Raw genomic sequence first — 16,653 nt, forward strand, 5'->3', positions numbered from 1 at the left:
GGAACAGGCCCTGGAGAGGGAGGTGCCCAGCCAAGTGTGGAGCCCGCCCCGGGGCCAAGCGCCCACCCATCACACTGACGGCCGCGCCTAGTGGTTTCTCCAAGAGGGGAGATGTCACATGTTAGGACTGGCCTCCCCTGAGCAGAGGCAGGGAGCCAGGGTGAGGCTGGCAGCCAGTGGAAGGCCAGCTGTCCAGGGTCCCAAGGGCCACTGTGGAGTTTCCTGGGCAACCTGGGAGTTTTCCTCCCCAGGGGTTCTGAAGCAGTAAATGGGGAAAGTGTGAAATGGATTCATCCCTGCTTCTGATGCATAGCCATGCAGGGGAACCCCCATATGATGCAGTTCTCTCTCAGAGAACCCTCTCTGGCCTTGCACCCTGACCCGCTGGCCACCTCTGCTGCACGGCCCCTCCTGGCCCAGCTGCTCCTGGTCGGGGACCTGCTGATACCGCAGCACAGCGCTGGGCGTTCACAGAGCTCACATCTCAAGGACGGCGACACCAACGAAGGAGCAGACAAGCAGCAGGAGCTGGTGGCAGTGGACAAGGCTGGAAAGGCTGGATTGGGGTTTTATATGGCATCTGTATTAATCTGTTCTCACGCTGGTAATACAGACATACCCGAGACTGTGTAATTTATAAAGGAAAGAGGTTTCATGGATTCACAGTTCCACATGGCTGGGGAGGCCTCACAATCATGGTGGAAGACGCGGGAAGAGCAAAGGGATGTCTTACATGGCGTCCGGCAAGAAAGGGCACGTGCAGAGGAACTATGCTTTAGAAAACCATCCGATCTCATGAGACTTACTCACTACCACGAGAACAGCACGGGAAAGACCCGCCCCCATGATTCACTTACCTCCCACTGAGTCCCTCCCATGACCTGTAGGAATTGTGGGAGCTACAATTCAAGATGAGATTTGGGTGGGGACACAGCCAGACCATATCAGCATCCGTCAGGAAGACCTCACTGAAGGGGGACCTGGGAACTGTGGAAGGAAAATAAAATCTCAGGACCCCAAACCCACTATGACGAGGAGTTCAGTTTGGGAACACAGTCATGCAAAGGTGGCCTTCCTTTTGGTCCTAAGCAGACAGCTGCAGATAGAAGGCTGCCGGTCTCCCCAGGGGCCTCCCTCACCAGCTGCCCAAAAGGAAATGCCCTCTGGGCCCCAGTCTGTACCCTAAGGCAGTGTCCTGCTGACTCTCACCCTGACAGTGTCAATAAACAGCTTATGTTCACAGGTACAGGACTAAGACAAGACCAGAAGCCGTCCCTCCTCCGCCTAGCCCGAGACCCACGCATGTCTTCCTCTGCTCCAGGTTTACTTCACCTTATGGGAAATGCAGATTCTTGGAGAGACCGTGCGTACATGACAGGTCCTCTACCGCCTCCCGCCAGCTTTTTCCCCTTCAAATACGGAAGTCCTAAAAGTCTCTTCGGAAAAAGCCCAGGCAACAGGTCCTACAGTAACTTCTGTCTCTCTTTCCCTGGCGAGTCCTCAACCTTGGCAAAATAAACCTCTGAGCGGATTAAGATCTGCCACAATCCCATTTTGGTTGACAGGTCAGAGACTGGAGGGAGGTGAGGGAGGTCCATGAGGCTCCCTGGGGCATGGCCTGCAAGGCAGGAGTGCAGGGTGGGTCTGAGGAGTGCAGTCAGTGGGAAGGGTGTGGGAATGGGGGAGGCCTGGCTTGGCTGTGGGGGGAGCCAACACCCCTGCCCTCTGCGAGCCTCTCTCACATGACACCTCCGTCAACGCTGGAGAGCAAGGCCCTGGGGGGCAGCCCTGTTTCCCCGTCCCCATCCAGGGCTCACAGGTCCAAGAGTGGCAGAGAAGCCAGCACCAGGGCTTGAGGCTTTCCAGTCACTGGTAGATGCTGGCTCCTGTCAACAAGAGCTAAACTCTGCAAAATAATAATTGAAGAGATTTACTCTGAGTCAAATGTGAGTGATCATGGCCGAGGCACAGCCTCAGGAGAACCTAAGAACTTGTGCCCAGGGTGGCTTTGGGTGCAGCCTGGTTTTATATGGTTTAGGGAGATATAGTGAGGTGTGCACTGGTTTGAGGTCCAGAAAGGCAGGACAGCTCAAAGGCGGGGGGTTATAGGTGGTGTATTAGGCTGTTCTTGCATTGTCATAAAGGAATGCCTGAGGCTGGCTAATTTATAAAGAAAGGAGGTTCAGCTGGCTCAGGGTTCTGCAGGCTGTACAGGCGGCTCCGCACTGACATCTGCTCGGCTTCTGGAGAGGTGCCTCCCATGAGGACTCAATTCTGATTTTTTTATCTTGCCTATCTTCCCATCTAAGGGGTCTGGGGAGTCATGCTCTACAAACCATAAGTTCTCATCAGATGGGTTTTATTTAACCCTATATCGTATCGTGACTTACTTTCCAACCTGGCATAACATTATGAGACAAGGAATACAAAATAATTTACCCCAAAACATGTTTCTTTGCCATATCTTGAGATGGTCCTACAAAGCCATCCTTTGTGGGGGAAAATTTGCATCTGTAAAGAATCTCTATTAACATAGCTAGATCTTTTTCTTCCAGGCCCCCCCAGTCCTGAAGAGATTAACCAAGAGTCTAGCAGCTTTTAAAGGTCTGAATAGGAAGCATTTGTCATCCACTGTCTCTAAGGACAACCCCTATGAGACTTCAGAAGAACCTTGGTCTCCACGATGCTTTATCTTCACCTGAGCATTTCCTTTCTATGATCCCAGGTCTTTAGACAAACTCAACCAACTGTCAACCAGAAAATGTTTACATTTACCGATAGCCTGGAAGCCCTCACTTTGAGTTGTCCCACCTTTCTGGACCAAACCAATGTATTTGTTAAATGTATTTGATTGATGTCTCATGCCTCCCTAAAGTGAATAAAACCAGGCTGTACCCGACTGCCTCGGGTACATGTTCTCAGGACCTCCTGAGGGCTGTGTCACAGGCCATGTTCATGCAGATTTGGCTCAGAATAAATCTCTTCAAATATTTTACAGAGTTGGACTTTTTTCTTTGACATCAGGAAACTTGCAATCATGGCGGGAGGCAGAGGAGCAGGCACGTCACCTGGGCAGAGCACAGGTGCCACACACTTTTACACAACCAGGTCTCCTGTGAACTCAAGGGCAAGAGCTCGGTCATCACCAGGGGATGGCCCAGGCCGTCATGGGGAAGCTGCCCCCATAACCCAAACACCTCCCACCAGACCCACCTCCAACACTGGGGATCACATTTCCATGTGAGATGTGGGTAGGGCAAATATCCCAGCTCTATCAGATGAATTAAAAGATGTTCTGATGGGTACTTGGTTGAATGAGTTAAGTTACTATCTGAAGGCCTGGAATCAATAGGAAGGAGTGTCTGGGTTAAGAGAAGGGGCTGTGGAGACCAGGGTCCTTATTATGTGGATGAAATCTCATAGGTGTCTGCCCTTAGAGGCAATACATGGCAAATGTTTCCTATTCAGACCTTTACAGCCAGTCTCCTTAGGATTGGGAGGGTCTGGAAGGGGAAAGATCCAGTTATGTTAATACAGGTTCTTTACAGATGCAAACTTTCCCCTACAAAAGATGGCTTTGGAGGCCCGTTTCAAAATATGGCAAATAAACATATTTTGGGGTAAAATATTTCTATTTCCTACTTTATCTGTCATGTGATGTGAAGCCACAGTCAGACTGAAAAGCCACGTTATATTGGGTTAAATAAAACCCGTCTCATGAGACGTTACGGTTTGTAGCGTGTGACTCCCCAGGCTCCTTAGATAGGAATTTGGGCAAGAGAGGAAAAAGGTCAGAGTTTAGTCCTGTCTCCAAGCCGAGCATCTTCCCTGGCAGGAGGTTTTCTGTCTCCCTGGGTTCCACCTGCCTGTCACTTCTGCAGCATGTTCTGTGCCTGTGTGGGGTCCGGCCCTCAGGCCATCGGGCACTTGGATCCTGGGCAGAAGGCAGACAGACACGTGGGCCTGACCCCACACAGTGCATGGCCTGCAGCACAGACCTAGGGTGGCGGGGTACCGAGGCAGCCCTGGGTCTTGTTTAAATCCCAGAGAGAGTATTTATATCTCAGATGCAGGAGGCAACCAGCCTGGCTGGGTTCAGGCTTCAACTCTAAGGGGCTCTGTGTGTGGTTCCCACGTTGGTTGTTTGGGTCTTTGCAGGGCTATCCAGGCCTTCCCACGCATGCCCCCCTCTGTGCTGGTGGGGTCTGGGAACCGGGCAGCAGTCCACTCCATGGTGCGGTTCTCAAGGTCTGTGATGGGCTGTTTGAGGGCGGATGTGTGTATGTGAAGCTGGGGGTGAATGTGGGAGACTGCCCAGCCCTCTCCGTGGGCTTCCCGAGCCTGTGTCTGCGCTGGCCTCCCTGTGCCTCCCACATCCCAGGATTCCTCTTTTCCCTCCTGCAGTCGGGAAGCTCCAGCTCTCTGCACTGGCTTCCCAGGTGCACTCCTCCGGGATCAGCCGTGGGAAAGCACAGAGAGAGAGAAGGCACTGGGGGATCACGTCACTTGGGCATCGCTGCCAGACTTGGAGAGGGAGGCTCCCTCCCTCTGTGGTAGAGCCTGGGGGCCCCTGAGGACCCCCTTGGCCATTCCTGCCACCACTATTGTCACCGTAAGGCTGCCTAGGGTCTACATGTGAGAGAATAGGGAGGAGACTGAAACCCAGGGTGCGCCCCCACTTCCCTGGGCATCGGGGTCCCCTTTCCTGCTCTTTGAACTGTTCCCAGAGGCTCCTCCTGAAGCTGTCTGTCAGCTTTCTGCCAGCTTCTGGGTTTCAGCCTGCCGTGAACTCAGGCAGGAGAGATTGTAAGTTTCCGTTTCCTCCAGCGCTCCTGCTACTTACTTCTCAGACCACTGCATTCTGCGGGGCAGAGGCTCAGAGTGCTTGCTCCACCCACCCAGAGCCCACACCCAGCTTCATTTCAGTCTCATCAAAGAGCATCTTCTACTCACAGTGAACAATCCAAAAGGGAAATTAAGAAAACAATTCTATTTACAATAGCATCACAAAGAATAAAATACTTGAGATAGGCACACACAAGGGCACCGCTCCTAACAGCCAAGCGGGTGAAGCCTTCCTGTCCATTGATGGCTGCAGTCTTTACATACAACGGGATATGGGTCGGCTTTCAAAAGGAAGGACATTCTCACACATGCCACAGTGTAGATGAACCCTGAAGACATTAGGCTAAAAGAAATAAGCCAGTTACAAACAGACAAATGCCATATAATTCCACGTGTAGCGGTCCCTAGAGCAGTCAGATTCCTAGAGACAGAGAGTAGGATGCTGGGTGCCAGGGGCTGGGGAAGGGAGGGTTTAATGGGGACAGAGATTCAGTTCAAAAAGTTGAGAAAGTTCCAGAGATAATGGTGGTGATGGCTGCCCAGCATATCCCTGAACTGTATGCTAAAAAACAGTTAAGATGGAAAATTCTATGTTATGTACATTTTACCACAACTAAAAATAAAAACAAAAATAAATTTTAAAAAAGCATTTGTGGTAGCTGACACACATGCAGGGCATGAGGAGTTGTATTTGAGCCTGCAAGTCCAGGCTGGCCCTTGCATGGAACAAACCGCACAGCCTCTCAGGGCCCAGGTTACTGAGCTGTGAAACGTGGAGGCCTCATCCCACCCCTTCCATCTCTCTCCCAGGCCCAACTTCAAAAGGATGCTGCTCTTTGTGTTTCTTTGCTTGTTTTTTTTTTTTTTTTTTTTCCCCACTCTTACCTTTTGGAAATCTTTTCTCTTCCTAGCCTCGAGCACAGAGGCTGAGATGCAGACACCAGTTTATGACACGTCGGCAGCATCGCTTCCTGGGAGCGGCTCCTGCCCCGTATCATCGGCTCCTTTTTATTCTCACCGGCCCTCCTCACCACCACCTGCCACTGCCACCACGCAGGAGCCCATTCCAAAATACCGAGTGCCTGACTCTTACTCACATACGCTCTTGCAAAGTATATGTGTATTTAATTTCCTTTGCATACGTCTGTACTCACACAGGCAGAATGGTTTAACACCACTCACGTTTCTTAGCTTTTTAACCCAGTGAGGCAGGAGAACAGTGCCTGCAGGGAAGAAACCTAAGGTCTTCCTAGGACTAAACCAAATGCAAACACTTCAGCCATGACAGCAACACCCTCTCCATTCACATGGGGTGTACACCAAGTAACCAATGGAAACCTGCAGAGGGTACTGAAACCCCAGAAGATTCTGTCACTGGGGCCCGTGAGCTGCTTGCTGGGGCTGCTCCCACCCTGTGGACTGCTCTCATTTTCAGTAAATCTCTGCTCTCACTGCTTCATTCTTTCCTTGCTTTGTTTGTGTGTTTTGTCCAATTATTTTTTCAAAACGCCAAGAACTTGTACACCCTCCATCAGTAACGCCAGCCCTGCCTTTAAGGGCCATTGGCACATCCAACCCACGGCATCTGGCTTCTGCCACAGTTAGGTTTTCACTCTTCTAGGCAGGGGCACTGAGGTCACCTTCGACCCCGACATCCACGGAGCACAACAAGGAGATGCTGTGTGCATCTGTCTCCATGACCCCGTGGAGATTTTGTCACCACAGAGATGCAGGACAGCACGCCAGGTCACGGCAGGCTCTGGAGAAGACATGCCAGCCCACCCCCGCTGGCCAGTGGCACGTGCACTTTCCGCATCTGCTCCCAATGCCTGGTGTGAGTCCACTGCCCGCTCCTGCTGGTCTCAGCTGTGGGAAGGGTACACGCCATGTCACTTTGCATCTCTCAGACAAGAAGTGAGTTTGCACATCTCTTCACCAGCCTTTTGTACTTCTTCTTCTGTAAACTGTCTTTCAGATCCTTCACCCATTTTTCTATAAAAGTTACTGTATTAGTTTCCTATTGCTGATGTTACAAATTACATCACAATTTATTATCTTCGATTTCCAGAAGTCAGAGGTCTGAATCAGATCTCACTAGACAAGTCAGGGTGTTTGCAGGGCTGTGTTCCTTCTGCACACAAGTCAGGGTGTCTGGAGGGCTGTGTTCCTTCTGGACAAAAGTGAGGGTGCTTGCAGGGCTGTGTGCCTTCTGAATGAAAGTCAGGGTGGCTGCAGGGCTGTGTTCCTTCTGAACAAAAATCAGCGTGGCTGCAGGGCTGTGTTCCTTCTGAACAAAAATCAGGGTGGCTGCAGGGCTGTGTTCCTTCTGAAGGCTTTGGGGAAATACTCTCTTGTCTTTTCCAGGCCACATTCCTTGCCTTGACCTTTGAAGCCATCAGCTTTTGTAAAGCTTTATTTATAATTGACGCATAATAGTTGCACATATTTACAGGATACAGTATGAGGTTTCAATACATGTATACATTATATGATGATCAAACCAGGGAAATTAGCATATCGATCACTGTAAACATTTATGATTTTGTGATAACATTCAAAATCTTGTCTTCCAGCTATCTGGACAGACACATTATTATTAGCTATAGTCACCCTATTGTTAACAGAACACCAGAATTTACTCCTCCTAACTGTAACTTCGTAGCTATGGACCAGCCTCTCTTCCTCCTAGCCTCAGGGCTGGGGAGCTTTATTATCTATTTTCTGAAACAATCTGTGTAAGTTAGAAATCAAGTGTTCCTTAAAGTTAGGTAATTCACCCATAAAAATGTGTCTGAGAACTTTTTTTGAATGGAAGTCTTTGATTGTCACTTAAATTTCTTTAGTATTGTTGGCTTATCCAAGTTCTCTATTTCTTCTCAAGTCTGTTTTGGCACTATTTTCCCAGGAAGTTATCAATTTCACCTACGTTTTCAAATGTGTTAGCATATGGTTTCCCACAGTACTCAACTTTTCTTCTTGGCTGTATCTATGGTTATTTCTTTATCTATCTATCTATCTATCCATCCATATTTATTTTTATTTATTCACTCATTCACTCCTTCCTATATTCTGTTCCATCGACTGTCACCAGTATCATCCCTTCACTTTCTTTCTTTTTTTGTAGACAGAGTCTCACTCCATGGCCCAGGCTGGAGCGCCAGGGCACAATCTTGGCTCACTACAACCTCCTCCTCCCGGGTTCAAACAATTCTCCTGCCTCAGCCTCCCGAGTAGCTGGGATTACAGCACGCATCACCACACCCGGCTAATTTTTGTATTTTAGTAGAGACAGGGTTTCACCACATTGGCCAGGCTGGTCTCGAACTCCTGACCTCTTGATCCACCCACCTCGGCCTCCCAAAGTGCTGGGATTACAGGTGTGAGCCACCGCGCCCAGCCCTTCCACTTTCTTTAACCAGAGATCTAACTATTGACTCTAAAACACAAAACAGCTTTTAGGGCTGTGAATTTTCTGTTTTTCTGTGCTCTCTATTTCACTGATTTCTGCCTTATGGATCCTTGGGCTTTCTCCCTTGCTCTTTTTTCAGCCTCTTGAGTTAATTTTTCATGTTTCTTAACACGTGTTTATAGCTACAAATGTCCTTCTAAGCACTGCTTTAGCTATGTCGTGCTAATTTGGACGTACACTGCTTCATAATCACTCAGCCCTAAAGTTCTTTTATTTCTTTTATGATTTTATTTCTAACAAGAGTTTTTTATAGCATATTATTTACATAAGCTATTCCTTTACTATTAATTTCCAGTATAATTGCCTTATGCTCTCCACATGCTGTGTTATACACAGATTTCACCTGTACACATACATCCCTGTTACAGACAGACTTCGCCTGTACACATCCTAGTACTGTACATGTTCTCTGTATGCTTAGAAAGTAACAGGTAGAGTTCAAAATATACCTAACAGCTCAAACTTATTTATTATATTGCTTAAGATATTAATACTCCAGCTTACTTTTTGTTGACCACCTTCTTGGAGGGATGTGTTAAAAGCTCCAAATACAACTGCTCATTCATCCAACTTTCCTTGCAATTGTATCAACAGAAGTTCATGGTAACAGCTCAAGCCACAGGCACTAATGTCTGCAGGGTATCACCAGACCACCAAAACAGCACCCCCACTCCTGATGCTCTCATTACCTACTCTTTCCAAACACCTCAGGACGATCTTCAGCCCCCAGCACAGCCTTCTTGTCCTTCATTCCTGAAACCTGTGCCTCCTTGGCTTCTTGGGGCTGGCTCCAGGGCAGAGCCGGAAGGCTGTGCGAGAACCACCTGGCCTGGCACTGGACCCAAAGGTGTTCAACCACAACCAGCTCACTGCTACCAAAAGCAGAGATCCCCAATTTCCCAAAGTCATATACAGAATAGTCTTCAGGGTACATTATGGACTGAAGCAAGGTGAAATACAGCACCGTGTCACTTCAAACAGATTTCATTTGTCAAGGTTAAGTCTAACTTTGTTATATACACTCTTGGTAAACAAACAAACATGCAAACAAAAGACAGTAACTCACCTTCCCCCATAAGCAGGCTATAAGGTTTAGAGCAGATCCATAGACAGCAAAGGTTCAGACGTATTGAACTCCGAGCATCATAACCACAGCAGGTGATTTACAGAAAGGTTGACTTTTGTCGTGGAGCCCACCGACCTAAAACACAAAAACACAGGGCTGTGTGAGCGCACCGGTGCAGGGCCTGTCCGCCAGCACTGGGCTTCAACGAACTGCCTCTTGCCTTCAACACAGCAGTCAGCACCTCTTCAGCATTCGAGTACAAGGCACGGTGTGAGTGTGTAGACGGAGTGCCAGCAAGCGCTCCCCCTGGGGCTCTTCCCCCCAACACCCCAAATGAGGTGACTCAACCCAAAGGCAGGCTTCCACTTCACAAGTGAGACGTCTACATGAAATGTTTTGATAAAACTGCACTTACTTATGTATTTCCTTATATCTACACTGATTTTAAAAAAATATTTATTAAATTATATATTAATTTAAATACATTGCTGGTTTTCTAATTTCACTGATAGTGAACAAATTTCATCTAATTTCTTCAATTTCAGCATGGTCTTAGAGGAGAGACTTGGAAAAAAAAGGCACACTTGAGGTTGGACGTGGTGGCTCATGCCTGTAATCCCAGCACTTTGGGAGGCCAAGACGGGAGGATCATTTAAGGTCAGGAGTTTGAGGCCAGCCTGGGCAACATGGTGAAACCCCCATCTCTACCAAAATACAAAAAATTAGCCAGGGTGGTGGCGGGCACCTGTAATCCCAGCTACTCCGGAGGCTGAGGCAGGAGAATTGCTTGAACCCGGGAGGCCGGGGTTGCAGTGAGCTGAGATTGCGCCACTGCACTGCAGCCTGAGTGTGACAGAGTGGGTGAGACTCTGTTTCAAAAAAAAAAAAAAAAAAAAAAAAAAAAGGCATATTTGGAACCTTGGGAGAAAAAGGGAAGGAAGGATGGAAAGAGTAGAAATTCAGTTTCCTACAGAAATAAAAGCATAGCAAGGCATAAGAAGACACAGATTTAATCCATCTCCAAATGCACCATTCAGTTTTTTTCTAAAAAGAACCTGCGTTTTTGCTGACCAACAAAAAAGGATGCTATTGGACAAAGAAACCTGGTAAACCACCCGTGTCCCTCGGCACGTCCGCTCCCAGCTAGAAACACCTGTTACTGCTAGTGCAGGAAAATCCAAGTGCTTTTAAAATAAATAGAAAAAAGGCACGCAAAATCCCTTTGGGTAAATGATGCTCTCCAAGTCGCAGACACTCCTGAAGTCCATCATGGCTCTGAGAGAGGAAAACGGGGTGTGGGCACTAAAACTTCTGCAGCTAATGGAACTGAGAACTCCCACCCAGCGATGCAGTCCAAAGCAAAATGAGTAAAAGCCAAGAAACAGAAATGAAACACTGAAAACACCAGGAACACAAATGCACAGTTAAAACAAGAAACTGTGAAATGAGAATTAATTTAACCCAGGAAATAAATGAAAGAGAATGACACAATTAGCCTAGAAATGAGACTAAGTTACAAGGTACCAAAAGAGAGAGAGATTCAGCCGAGTGTGAGGCAGGACAACGGAAGGAGGCTGATCCATCCAGGCTGACTTCCTGGAACTAAATCAAATGAAAGCTCCTCAGCAATGACAGGGATGTGAACGGCTTTGCAACTAGCTGCACTTCACCCTCTCCGTTCACAGAATTTACCCTTTGTAACTTCATATGCACCCTCCTCTCCACTTACACAGAGCACACACTCCAAGTAGCATCCTCTCCATCTACAGTAGGGTGCATTCTAAGTAAATGACTCTGACTTCATTCTCTTCATTTTCATAGGATACTCGCCAAGTAACCAGTGGGAAACGTCTAGAGTATTGAAACCCCAGAAAATTCTGTAAGCTCCTGAGCCCCGATGGTCAGGCTGCTCCCACACCATGGCGTGTACTTTTGTTCTCAATAAATTCCTGCTTTTGCTTTCCTTACTTTGTTTGTGTGTTTTGTCCAATCCTTTGTTCGAGACGCCACCTGGACACCCTCTACTGGCTCCTTACGGCATAAGGAACACTGCAGGAGGACTGCGAACATAAAGAGAACATGAGGCCCACCAAGAGGTGAGAGACGCGCAGAGAAGCTGCCAGATACTGAGCCCAGGCCAACAAAGACCCAACTAACACAGACTGGAGTTCCCAAAAAAGAAAAGCAAAACTACGAAACAGACCTAATACTTAAAATCCTAGAAGCTTTCTTAGGAAAAAAATAATCGACAAGTTGAAAGGCTCATTGTGTACTTGAACAAACTGACCCAGAACGGTGGCCCTGAAGGCACTCCCCGGTAATGATTACAACTGAAAGAGAAAATTCTTTGGGACTCCAGGCAAAAAGACCAGCTCATTCACAAAGGAAAGAAAATCAGCTGGGGATCAGACTTCCTGACTGCAATGTACAAGGTAAGTGAACAGTGGAGCAATTATTTTCATAAACTCAAGTAAAAATAAAGTGTGACCAAAGGATTTTATGTCAGCCAAACTGTCCAAAATTAAAGCTCTAGAGAAACAGTTTTAAATAGCTAAGAACTCAATGAACACTGTGTTTCCAGGCCCAAACCTACTACAAAAGAATCTCCCTCAAGCCAAGAGACCACTGGGAAACTTGACATAAACAAAAATAACAAATCTGTTGAGCACAGACTAAAACAGAAAGTGAGGATAAGGATGGAGGTGGGGTGTGAAACAGCTTCTTATTGGGAAGCATGCTGTTCTGCAAAAGTAAAAGTACAGCAAATAAATCAGAGGTAGATGAATCAGAAAAAAAGGAATGTAGAATAAGCTCATAGACTGAAGCATGAAAAATAGGTGGGAGAAAAGAATCCCACAAGACAAGCCAAAATAAAGAGGTCAGAGGAAGAAACAAGGGACTAAGGGGCAATGAGAGGTGTTATTATAACAGTAGCCAGCAGGACAAAACATAGACCTTCCTAAATGCCAGAAACAATAGAAAAAAAAAGCAAAGACACAAAGCACATTTAAAAAATAAAAAGATGCACAATAAATAAAACACAACACACACATTAAATACAGGAGCAAGTTATGTGGCAGTTGGGACTGGACATACCGGTCCTAGCAACACATAAGTAAACGTAAATGTGAAAAGTTTCCACCTGGCTCACAAAGCCCGCTCTGCTCTACACAAGAGACATGACAACTGCCAAGTGATTTGAAAAGGCTAAATGTCAAGGAATGAGCAGAAGCACGTGAGGCCAATACACCAGGCTGAAGAGCAGGGATTGCAATCTGCCTGTCAGACAAGGTCCAGCCTCACCTCAAAGCAGGAAGCAAGACCAAGAAGGGCATTCCTTGATGCCAGAGGACCCAGTGCACAGTGAAGCCATATGAGTTAAAATTTCTACTAGAACCCCCAAACACAGAAGCTGGCTTTATAATGCAGAAACTATAGGTGTTGGGGAAAGAAACAGAAACATAAGAATAGCAATCATTAACACACGACTGTCAGCCATGGCAAGGTAAGGGGTCAAAAATAACTCAACATGGGAGGCCGAGATGGGCGGATCACGAGGTCAGGAGATCGAGACCATCTTGGCTAACACGGTGAAACCCCATTTCTACTAAAAATACAAAAAATCAGCTGGGCGTGTTGGCGGGCGCCTGTAGTCCCAGCTACTCGGGAGGCTGAGGCAGGAGAATGGCGTGAACCCAGGAGGCGGAGCTTGCAGTGAGCTGAGATCGCGCCACTGCACTCCAGCCTGGGCGACAGAGCAAGACTCCGTCTCAAAAAAAAAAAAAAAAGAAAAAAAATAACTCAACATGAAAGAGAGCTAATAACAGGAGGTAGGTCTTACGGACATTACATCAATCTTTGTACTCCAATAATAGAGATTATATTTTCTTCTTAAACATACTTGAAACATTCAGTAAAAAAAAAAAAAACTAGCTTGTATTAGGGCACAAAGAAAACCTCAGTAAGTTACGTGAGATAGAAATGGCACAGGCAGCAGACAGCAGTCTGTGCTAACAGTGCAAGACCAGGAAATAATGAACTTTAACCAAAGGCTATTTCCTTGGTAATTTATATCATTTTAGAAACACCTAAGGGGAACTGGTTCATGATGTATATCAATATAGTTCTAGATATCTCCCTAATAAGTCCCTAAATTGGTAAGGAACCCCATGAGACCAGACACTGGGAGAGTGACGTGACAGAACGACACGTTCCTGCAGTGACCCACCTCTTCCACCCTCACACACACGCCCGCCCGGGGGAGCCTGAGAGCAGGCCCCTGGGGGAGCTGGATACAAGCGAGATGGAATCTCCACGCGGAAATGCTCGGCAGCCCCCTTTTCAGTGGGAAACATAGCTGTTTAGGAAGGCAAGGAGACGGGGGAGATGAAGGCGGCGTGGGATCCCCTTCCTCACCTCTGGCCTGCTCTGGCTGTGAGACCCCGGGAGTTACAGCAGAGCAATGGCTTTAACATCTTGCTGAACATGCTGAACTGGCTGCCACAACAGATCAGCTTCAAAGGCAAGGACCCTAAGGGTGTCACATTCCCTCCTGGGCACAGTCCAGACAAAAGCAGTGCACTCAGCTGCAAACTACACACATGCATACACATGGCAAAGGCACACACTCACACATGTGTGGACACAGGTGCTTAAGCAGCTCACACACATGCATACAAAGGCAAAGGCACACACACATGTGTGGACACAGGTGCTTAAGCAGCTCACATGCATACACACGGCAAAGGCACACACACGTGTGGATACAGGTGCTTAAGCAGCTCACATGCATACACACAGCAAAGGCACACACTTACACACATGTGCACACGGGTGCTTAAGCAGCTCACAGCATTATCCAGGCTCTTAAGAAATGGCTTCAGCTTCACCAGAAGGTTTCAAACCTCAGACAATCACAAGGCAGCGTGCTGTCTCTCTGTAACATTCTCCTCATGCCTCTCAGCGTCAGGGCAACCGCTTCAGACAGGAAACCATGACTTGGTAAGAGATCATCTGGTGGCAGGTGCCCCTTGCTAACCAAGGCTGGTTAAGATTAACAAAAGGCATAAGAGAGCAGAACTGTCAGTGACCCCTCCGTAGGTGGACTCCTTGGGAATCCAGGTATGGTCCTTTTATGGAGAAGGGTTTAGAAGATATTCAAGCTGATACCTTAAATCTCTGGGGTACCCAGTAAAAAAGTCTAAGAATTCATAAAAGGAAGCTTCTGATGAACGCAAAATTTTGTTCAACCTTAAATAAAGCATATATATATATATATATATATATATACTGTATATATAAAACTATATATAAAAATAAAGCATATATAAACTTTATATATGTATATAAAGCTTGTATATATATATATGCGTGTGTATACTTTATATATATATGTATATAAACTCAGACCAGTCTTCTTCTTATGAATCTGCCTGGAGAGGAAGAAAGAAGAACCATGGCTTCATATGTACCAGAGTTTGGACCCTAACGTTGCCACTTTTGTGGGCTAACACCCAGAACTGTCTCCGTTCTGTCACGTCTAAGATGAGGAAGCCACGCTGCCCTTGTGGTGCGCGTGGAACCATGCTGCAGGGAGCACTGACACACAATGCTCATAGAAGAGTGGGGAGCCCAGCCTTTGCGGTACGCATGGAGCCATGCTGCAGGGAGCACCATCGGCAGGGAGCACCAACACACAGTGCTCACAGAGGAGTGGGGAGACCAGCCTGCCTACCATGTCCATTACTTCTGCCACACAAAATCCTCCAGCCACACTGAATTCTACCCTGGCAGGTGTCCTGCGGCTGTGACAATACTGGAGGGAGGGTGGAGAATGTGACCCCAGGGCTCCCTCACCTCGGGCTGGGTGGCATCTGGACCACGTGAAGGGCTCTGAAGGGCAGAGCAGCACCACCCACTCCTGCCACCCAATCATAAGAGTCCTGGGGTGCTGGGGCACCTCCCACCCAACATGTCTATGCTCCATGCAGCAGTGCGCAAGACCTCCCTAAAGTGGGGCTCTCACCAAGACGGCAAAGCATTTCGTAATGCAGTGGGTCAATCGTCCGGCTCAAAGGGCAGCCTTGGAGCTGGACAGACCAGCCCAATGAAAAATGAGCATGGCCTCGTCCGCCACCAGACTGCCGGAGCTGGGGCCTGCAATTCCGGGTAGAAACACTGAGAAGAAAGACTGAAAGAAGCTCAAGGAGAGAGACGAGCATTAATGGAGGAAGACTGCTACAAGAAGGAGCAGTGAGGTCAGAGGTCACAGGCCCCAAATCGCCCATCTGGTGGGAGATGCCAACATACCTCTCTCCTTTACACTTCACACAAGTATACCCCACAAAAGTAACAAAGATGCAGAACATATTAACAGCACAAACAACATGATAGTGCATATGTGTGTCTGTGTGTATATAAAACCCTGTACCTGACAAGCAGAGGTAACACATTCTCCTAAGGCTCTCAGAGAACAAAACAAAAATTGATAACGTTTTAGTTCACAATGCAGGTTTCAACAAATGTTGAAAACATGGAGTCCACAGAACATATCTCCTACTCAGTAGGCAATTAAATATCATTAGCAAAAGATAACTTTACAATTCCCTTGGACATAACACTTTTTAAACATTTCTAGATAAGAAATGGATGAGATCAGAAAACAGACCTCAACAATAATAAAATTATTGCATGCCAAAATTTGTAGCAAACAGCTGCAACAGAACTCACAGTAAAGTTTACAGCTTTTAAAAGGAGTAAAGAAACACAAAATTAGTGAGTCACGAATCCCATTTAAAAAGTTAGAAAAAGAACAGAAAGTATCCACAGAAAGTGGAAAGAAGGTAATAATAAAGAAAAGTTCAGAAGTTAAGCAAAGAAACAAAGGCAACTGAGAAGATCAGTAAATATAAAATTTGGTTCTTAAAGTCTAAATAATATACAACCCTCTGATGAGATTAATCAAGAAAAACAACTGCAAAGGCACAGGGGATGGCAGTCACGTAAAAGAAGCCATGCCTTCTGGTTCTGAACAGGACGGAATAGACACCTCTCTCCCTATACTTCCTGCTGAGCACAGCCAACCACTCTCGACATTACATGTGGTACAAACAGAAGAGAACCCTGAAAGCTGGAGGGAAGAAGGGGGACTTGCTGGGCCCTTGAGATTTGAAGAATGACACAGCAGTGAGTTCGCTATTCTTTGGGTTTCTTATTTGTTCATTTTGTTTGTGTTTCCTCCTGTATATTTCAGACAGGTCACGGGAAAAGCTTG

At 47.0% G+C, this 16,653-nt stretch overlaps 1 protein-coding gene across 50 annotated transcripts in view; it reads right to left on the reverse strand.

The window, feature by feature from the left end:
* The window catches only part of PCBP3 (poly(rC) binding protein 3), a 264,611-nt gene that overhangs the window by 65,615 nt on the left and 182,343 nt on the right, over positions 1-16,653 (reverse strand). For 46 of the 50 annotated variants that reach the window (XR_009209701.1, XR_009209700.1, XR_009209699.1 and 43 more), the window contains 2 exons: positions 9,381-9,515; positions 858-987 (listed from right to left, as the gene is read on the reverse strand). Coding sequence is in view for 44 of the 50 variants with exons in the window: in XM_058427584.1 (XP_058283567.1) it covers positions 858-987; positions 9,381-9,390 (140 nt within the window). In the remaining 6 variants the exon portion in view is untranslated. Of the gene's footprint in view, positions 1-857; positions 988-5,039; positions 5,186-9,380; positions 9,516-16,653 lie in introns of those variants that run through there. The other 4 variants (XM_032753505.2, XM_058427603.1, XM_032174598.2 and 1 more) reach the window with 3 other exon arrangements.

This window comes from Hylobates moloch, unplaced genomic scaffold (genome assembly GCF_009828535.3).
Source record: "Hylobates moloch isolate HMO894 unplaced genomic scaffold, HMol_V3 SCAFFOLD_14, whole genome shotgun sequence".
In the NCBI taxonomy this organism is placed as follows: Eukaryota; Metazoa; Chordata; class Mammalia; order Primates; family Hylobatidae; genus Hylobates; species Hylobates moloch.